Source organism: Bombus flavifrons, chromosome 7 (genome assembly GCF_040668555.2).
Source record: "Bombus flavifrons isolate JBK064 chromosome 7, iyBomFlav1_principal, whole genome shotgun sequence".
NCBI classification, from domain to species: Eukaryota; Metazoa; Arthropoda; class Insecta; order Hymenoptera; family Apidae; genus Bombus; species Bombus flavifrons.
This window is the reverse complement of record NC_138448.1, coordinates 15,177,228-15,185,817: the sequence shown is the minus strand read 5'-3', so window position 1 is coordinate 15,185,817 and position 8,590 is coordinate 15,177,228. Positions and strand designations below refer to the sequence as shown.

Genomic DNA, 8,590 nt, shown 5'->3' with positions numbered 1-8,590 from the left:
TACGTTGTATTTTGCTTTTCCATGGGAAACTTCGATGCGCGATAACTTATGGTTAACGCACTCTTTCGCCATTTCCGATCGCTTTGCAGCCTCTAGTTATCACGACGCACATGCCAGATACATCGTGGCTTTATCGAACGAGCCTGTTATCGTCGTATTCCATCGTTTCATAAGAGTATGCAAACACTTTGTTGGGCGGCACGAGAGTGACAAACGCAGCCATATCGAAGGCATCGTCAGCTGGCTTTATTCGGGTGATTACAGCGGAATCGACGAGTAACGCGTTTTATTATTATGTGCCCCGTACCACGTTCGTCGGAGCTTAATGTCTGTAAAACACGTAGGCGCTATCACGAACGAACATCATTCGATATATCATAGCGCGATGGGAATTCGAACGATGTCTGACACGAGATTATCCCGCCGAATTTTTCGCCAATTATAACTTGCAATTTCCGAGCACGCCTTGCTCCAGTCACGTTCTTTTCGTCGTACAGTCTACCAAGACGCGTTCTTCTCGCTTTTCTAATTCTCTTTATAGCTCTTCGGTTTAACAAACGCAGTTAGCCGTGTGTATTCGTTTTAGCAGGAAATATTTTCTACGCGAGTTGTAGAAGGAGACTCGCGAAGTGAGATTTTGCGAAATAGTAGAGTAAGGTAGGATTATTCACTTCGTATATTTTCAAATTTAATCTTAAATTTTGCCTAGAACGATTAAACTTGTATATTTGAGACACTGTCAGTTTGTAACGTAGTAACGAAGGAAGAGATAACATTGTGCAGTAAGAAAACGATTCAAATGATCCTATGATGGGATTGAGTGAACGAGGAGGTTGTTCGAATCATGTTGGATTTCTACTCATGCGTTGTTACTCGTAAATTAATACGAAATGATACAAAGGAAACTATATTTAGATGAAAGAAAAGAGCTAGCAAGTGAAACGCGTGTCATTAAGAATATCGTAACACGTGTTAAAAATGTTTCCACATGGACCGAACGTGGAAGCGAGGCAGACTGAAAGGCGTCAAATAGCAGGCATCGCGATCGATATTGCGTCGAGCGCAACGTGGCAAAACCGGTTCCGTCTGTTACAAGACATTTAACATCGGTGACACGAGGCCGGCTAAAGAGGGACGGCACGAAGAATCCTAATTATTCAATCAAGGGCTCGTTACGTTCTTACGCGTCCGTCGAGCGTGAAACATCCCAAGAAGTCGCGTGCGTCCCAATAACGATCAACGCGTCGCGTCGTCCGCCAATAAACCGGTCGTTTGTCGAAGAAAAAAAAAAAAAAAAAAAAAAACGGGAAGGATTCCTTACACGGCAAAGGGAAAACGAAATCTTTCCGACTGTTCGTCGCCACTTCTATCGTTTTACGTTTGATTGTTCGGTATGCGTCGCACGATGCAATGGCATCAGCGTGTGTAGCCGGGTCTCTGTATTTCCCCGTATTTTCCCGCTTTATATTTTCCTTGACGACGACCGTGACATTAACGTCCTTGTGGCAACCGATTCGAATCGGTATAAAAGGCGAATGTCGAGGCGTGCACGGATAGTCGTTTGCTGAAATTTCGCGGAACATGAGAGGCTCGCTCGGAACGATAATCTTGGCGACATGTTTGGCGGCCTGCACGGCGATCTGTCGTCCTGGATTGGATGGACGGGAAGATTGGTACCAGTGCGAGGGATTAAGCGATTTAAACGTGAGAAATTGCTGCTTTTGTTGACTATCTTGTTAGAAGGATAGCCGGTCGCGCGTTTCTATCGCCACGATTTCCAATTTCTTTGTTCTCTTCGTTTGGTATTTTGGGAATAAGCGTAGTCAGAAACTTTTCGCTTAAACCATTTAATCTAATCCGAAATTGTCTTTCGTTTGTTACGATTAGACGGATTTTTATGCATTTTGAAGGCGCGAATATATACGGAATACACGTTACATGCAAAAATAATATAAAATATCCAGTGTATCGTTACAATACTTAGTACGTAGTATAGTCTTTACCTAAATTCTATTTCTCTAATTATCCTTATAAAAGTATAAGTTTGCATAAACATCCGCAGTCTAATTATGATTAAGAAAAAGCAAATGGTTTAGTTCTAAGATGCCTATAGAGCAATAGAAACGATTAGGTCGTTTTGTATGTTCGTTCTTTTATTATCAATGTTTTGTGAGATATCGTTGTTTGCCTGTAGAATACACGTTATTCTCTTGATATTTAACATTTGATACGTACAAATTTCAAAAGCGTACGTTCAAATACGTACAATCGACAAAGAATAATAATCGGAAGCGCTGTGTGCTTTACGAAACGAAGCAACAGCGAGCAACGACTATCTTCGGAACGATCTGTATAAACGAAACTTGAAACTTGTAAAATGCGATCGAAGACTAAGATGGAAAATATCGAATACAGCAATTACAGATACCAGCTGGAGCAGCCGGGATCAATATCATCGATTCGAACATCAGCAAAATTAAGACTGGCGCATTTTCCAAATATTCTGACTCGCTCGTTGAATTAAACATAACGGGATGTGGCGTGGAGGATATCGAGCCAGATGCTTTCGGAGGTCTTAAGAAATTGCAAGTGTTGGGCCTGGTCAACAATAAGATCCGGAAGATCGATGCCTCCTGGATCAGAGGATTATCGAGTCTGAAAGCGTTAATCCTGTGGCGTAATCGGATCGTCGATATAGATCCGGAAATTTACGATCTGCTCACGGAACTGCAAGTTTGGGACATCGCTTACAACGAGCTGAACGCGTGCCTGTCTCCGGACATGTTGAGGAAGCTGAAGAAACTACGTAGAATTTTAATCGCCGGCAATCCCTGGTCTTACAGGTGTCGTTCCCCGATGACCTGGTATTTGGGCAGCAATCATATCCGTTTCATCAAGGATTGGAGTATCAGCGACCTGTTAATCGAGGAATGTTTGGCTCACGAACCTGGCGCGGAACAAGACGACGTCATTTTGAATAAATGCGTCGATAGGAAAGTTGGATCGTCCGATACGTTGCCGTACAGCGTGGCTGGATTGAACGAACAAGTTCGTGAACTTACTCGGAAGATTTCTAACTTGGAAGCTGACATAGAAACGCTGAAGAAATCGAAAATGTAATCGTACCTTTGATTTCTCTTTTCACGGTTTAACCGTTTTCGCGGTATAAATGCGAGTTTGGAATATGGTTATAAAGTAGAATTACCTACGTTTATCTGAACTCTGATCGTTGGGACGAAAGTTTCGATCATTGTAAGAGTATTTAATGATTAAATGCACTTTTGCCGAACAGATTGAATCTACTTATCTTTAGATTCCTATTATTCGAACGGAAATTATAGAGATAGAATCGATGAACTCCTAGGTATTATGCGAATAGTTTATACTCTACTGTTTCAGACAGAGGTTTACTAGTATCGTGTTAGATTATATCGATGAACAATAAAATCTAAAAACGCCGAGAAATATATTCCGAGAAATAATTAGTTGGACAATGATAAGCGGAAAAGCAACGACGGTTAAGTACATTTCCTGTGCAATAGCCTTATATAATAGCGTTAAACTACTCAGGGTAAAGTAAGAATCCCAACACTGAAACCATTTTTACGTACTATTCCGCTTTAACCATCCATGAGATATCTTTTCATATAACAAAAAAAAAAAAAAAAAAGAAAAAAACATTATCGATATCGATATAGCAATACACCATGTATCTCCGTCCAAAGTTTGACGGTTTTTTTCATATTAGTATATCCTTCGATACAGAAGATTCCGGGATACACATCACCGATCCATTAATAACACGATCGCATCGAGCGAATTGATCGCGATGAACACTGCTTGCGGTGCAGTCTTTCCTCTGTACTACATTCCTGTATCACTGGAATCCTCCATTTTCCGGGTAAAAAATACTCGTTGAAACGAGCGTTATTTCCCAGGTTCTGGGAAGCGAAGTGGCAGTGGTCGTGCGTATCGGTCTGCAGAACCGTTAATATCTAAACACCTAAATCACAATGGCACGTCATACGTGCGAACCGCGTTAAATCACGATGCGTCTAGTAGCTGATCCACGGATCTCTGGCCGATTCTCTCCGTGGTGGGACAAGAACATTCCGACTCCGGTTAACCGCCATTCATCACGCGGCGGCGGCGGCGGCAGCGGTGGCGCGGTTTAAAAAATGCGTATCGTACACGCGGACGGATCACGCTCGCGCACGCTCGTGAGATCTTTGACGCGGTTTCCGCGGTCATTAATAATGCTGCTCGAGACGGCGAGCCGCGCGAAAAAATAGCGGACCCTTGGGGGTGGGAGGAGGGCGACTAGAACACAGAGGATATATCAGGCCAGCTGCGAAACCGGCAGCGGCAGACAGTTCCGACGCGATGTGTGTGGAACTGTCCGTTGCAAACGGTGCTTAACCGTTTACCCTGGCCTCTGCACACTGCCGCCACCGCCGCCGCCACCGCCGACGCGACGTGCGCCCGCCGATAAGTAAACCCCATATCGGCTTCGCCTTCGCTAACGAGACCCACGTCGCGAATCTCACGGGGAATCTACCGGTACGGATCTTGTTTTCTCTCGGCCAGTTTCTTAATCAAATGCTATGATTCATAGGTAGGTTGTTTTTTGGGGGTCGAGATCGGTCTCGTTTGTGACGCTTAGTCTGGTTTAGTGGTTCCTACTTTCTTTTCTCAGTCGCGATTCTTCTTTTTTTTTACTTTTTTCTAGCAGGCAAATTATCTGCGTCCCCCTTTCCATATAAAATATCGCTAATAAGATATGGCAATTTTCGTCCAATATACCAACAAGTCGTGTTAGAATAAATAAATAAACTTCGACTAAAAATAACCGTTTCGATGCTTTGAGTGGAGGAACCGAGCTTGTAGAGTTTGACGAGTTGGATCGCACAAGTCATCCTCACGATACAAAGAAACTTCAAATTCGCGCTGTTGTAAAGTTACCAGGATCTTCTTCGACGTTTAGGTAACAGATACCATCTCCGAAACGTATCTTCAAAAACTTTACGTTCGCCGATAAATATTTCCCCCCTTCTTGAAGAAAAAATGCACGAAAAAATAACCCGATGGAATTTCTCGAAGATTCACCGGTTGGCGATTGAAATCGGAACATGGCCCGTAATCCGGGGTCGTTCCACGTCCGTTCTTTCCATTTGTATTTAATCAGACGGTGCTCGCGCATCGCGAATCCTTCGCGAACGCTATTGTAGCGGCGGAGGGAAGCTTACGAGGCGAGTACGGTAGGCGCACGGTAGGCAAAGACTTTAGAAGAGGATATTGTTCCACCTCCTGCACGGAGAGAAACTGCTCGCAGCCTGTGATTTATAGAGAGGATCTCGTGCGCCTCGTGCTGCACCGGCATCGTCCAGATCCTCCTCTTCGTCGTTGTCTTCGTCGTCTTTGGTCGCCGGAGTCGTGGCGCAGCGAACCATTCTCCGTATGCAGAGTGCTCCAGTTCCCACGCAACCGAGGCTATGCACTCTCTAAGCGGGTTCTCCATGGTGGAAGTCATACGGAGTATGCTCTGTCTATATGCACCGCTTTTATGCGCTCCTGTTACGCACCCATTCTGCTACAACCGTGTGCTACCCACTCGGGCATTAACATCCTCAAACGCCTTCTGCGGACCAGGAAACGCAGCTCGTTATCGTATCGCTCTCCAATGATGATTCTTAACACGTTGTCGATTCGCTACGTATTTTGTCCGAAACGTAACACGTGTTGTCGGCTATCTTCGCGGTAGAACGAAAACGTGATTACATGTAAATTTACAAGAACTCTATTTCTATATACTTTAATCTGAACGTAATAGAAATCAGTTTGAAATCGTTGGAAACCAATTCGAGAAATTCGTTTCTCTGTATCTTTTGTATCCTTAGTTGAGAAAAGGATTTGATATAAAGTGGCTAGAAAACTTGACGCAGCATGCAAAGGATTAAGCTTAGCACGTATATATGTCGATGTACATGCTTTTGTAGTCCTTCTCACGAATACTACAACGTTATAATCTTAGACCTTCTTTCTATGACATCCTACGTATTTTTCCATATCTTTTTGACAAAATCTTGGAAAAAATGTTTCTCTTAAAAAAAATTTACATAATTAAAAATTTTTAGCAAAAATAGAGTGGCAATTAAGGTTCTACAAATCGAGCAAATACTCTTGTCAATTTAAATAGCCTTTCTTCGTTCATTTTCATTTTTCTTTTCATTTAGCCCAACTTTTATTCCATCTTCCCTATTTTTTTTTTTTTACGAATGCCGGTATCATCGTCATTGCACCAGATCGTTATTTACTTTACATTGTGCACGATTTGTGGTAAATCATGTTTAATAAGCTATAAGTTACGCTTTTGCCGGCTTATATTTATGATATGTTGATCCTTATCCGAATGATGTACATTAACGATCGAACCGAGAAATCTGTGTATACGGGATCGGTGTGTCGGTACTTATCTATCCTAGAGTGTCTAGACGGTACGCGCGGTAGGCAGGTAACCGCTTATCTGACAGAAACGATATCGAATGCAAATATCTTATGGTAGACGTGTTCGCGAGTACGAACAACTAATACTGAAACAACATGATTTATTTAGCTACTTTTTCATACACGATTTTGCTAGGTAGTATACGGTAGGTCGATGATCGTAACGCGAATACTTTAATTTCGAGTATTAACAAACGTAAGATCTTTAGGCGTGCGAGATAATAAAAGAACCAAAGTTAAAGTTTAAGCTTGCTACTTGTTCAAGTTGGCGATAATACTTGCAAAACTATATTTTCCCAATACAACCTTCCGTGTTTCTTAAAGTATGGAAAAATCATTTCAAACGTATATCTTTTTATTTGTAGTATACATTTAGTTTAAGGGTATAAATGAGATTATTTCTCTAATTGTTAAAAATTCGAAATTATTTTCTGTATAAAAATTATTTGATTTAATGTAGAAGATTTAACAAAGATTATAAAGATTTCCATGTCGAAGTAGATTTTTAAATGAAGCTATATATATGTATAGCTATATAATATAAACTATATAGAATATATATACATATATTTATTTATTATCGGCAATTTATATTTTAAGAAGGCTTTCAATAACAAAGCGTATATCTCGTGTAACATTCGAGGAGTATTTTATCGGATATTTTTATGTATCGATGGCAAATGTCAAGTTCGAATAACCTGTTATAAATAACGTAGAAACAGTGGAATGATAGTGTACGACGTAATACGTCAATTATCAAAATCTGGATTAATAAACACACAGGATAAACAGTAAAATGTATAACTTGGGGAAGCACGGTTCTATATGTTTTGCGCATACGTATTACGTTATCATTCTTTTACGTATCTTTTATTACTGAACACGCGGATTTGCAACTTCTTTGACACGGTTTTATAGTGTTATCAGCTGATATAGAAAAAATTTTTATTTTACGTAACCCCCAAGAAACTCTACCAATATTCATAATAGATACTTAATAAATCGTACGCTTTGCAAAAATATATAACTCTATTAAAAAAATACATTGATGTTAAAGCGTCTATAAAAAACAATTTAAACAAAATACTGTAAATATTATATTGATCTTTTTCAGTAGAATAGAAACAGCTTGCACATGATAAATTTCTTCGTCTTTTACATAGACGTACACGCTTAAACCTAGAAACCGTGAAATTCTCACGACGAACAAATTGTATCGTCTACTTCGGTTCACTTAAACAGGACCGTATCGTAGTTTACAGCGCCTCTATACCTTCAAATTCTATCTTCGCACGAACAATGCTCAATTAATAAGGCACGATCAACGACAACAGCTAACCAGTCGTACAAAGAAACGTTCGAACAGGGAGCAACAGTGTCCGGTAAGCAGTGCGGCAAAGTTCCGCGGATGTCTTACGAGCTCGAAAATTGTAAGCGCGAAAGAGAAGGGGCGGTGTTGGGTATAGAGGCGGTCGCGGTATCAGCGCGGAATCGTGGCGCGTCCTTTTCCTCGGGCGGCGTTCACCAGGCGAGCCCTTTATTCTCGGCCATTCAGGCCTTTCAGTCGTCTGTTCACAATGCACGGACGAAAATGTCAAATCAACGTACGCGGGGGAGAAAAAAGAAATTGTGGAATCAAGAGAACAGAACGGCAGCCGTCATCGATACCCGTGCGCTCACCTGGCTGCCCGGGTGTAGGCCGTATATTCCTTTTGTTCGATGTATAAAAAAAAGACGTGGAGAAAAAAGGAACAAAAAAGGTAAAAATAAAAAAAGAGTCTATGCCTAAGATGAAAAGCACGAAGTGAGCCTCGCGGCCGGCTGGAGGCCCGCCAAATAATATACTGGCACCCTGTCCACCCCCGCTTTTCGCCATCCGGTCTTTCCTGACAAGGCAACAGTCGCGTTACTATCAGCTATAGCCCGGACCAGCCGCTGCTCGGGGTACTTTTATATTTATTACGAAGGCACGAGCGGAGATTACGAGCACTAAGGGGGTTGAAAAGGGGGTGGGGCGAGAGAGAACGGACGAGGTCTGTGGCAGGGCAGAGTATGTAGAGAAAGCAGCCAGAACATTTGGATGATC

General features: G+C 41.8%; 1 protein-coding gene across 1 annotated transcript; it reads left to right on the top strand.

The window, feature by feature from the left end:
* Positions 1-1,538: 1,538 nt before the first annotated feature.
* LOC138181749 (leucine-rich repeat-containing protein 26) lies at positions 1,539-3,291 on the top strand. Its single transcript, XM_069116873.1, has 2 exons — positions 1,539-1,704; positions 2,416-3,291. The coding sequence occupies exons 1-2, from the start codon at positions 1,582-1,584 to the stop codon at positions 3,118-3,120; spliced, it is 828 nt and encodes a 275-aa protein (XP_068972974.1). The 5' UTR covers positions 1,539-1,581; the 3' UTR covers positions 3,121-3,291.
* The last annotated feature ends 5,299 nt before the right edge of the window (positions 3,292-8,590 follow it).

Excerpts from the sequence above, each read along its gene's own strand:
- LOC138181749 (XM_069116873.1), top strand. The coding sequence starts at position 1,582 with ATGAGAGGCTCGCTCGGAACGATAATCTTGGCGACATGTTTGGCGGCC. Across the intron at positions 1,705-2,415 it reads AGGGATTAAGCGATTTAAAC|CAATTACAGATACCAGCTGG; the intron begins GTGAGAAATTGC and ends TATCGAATACAG.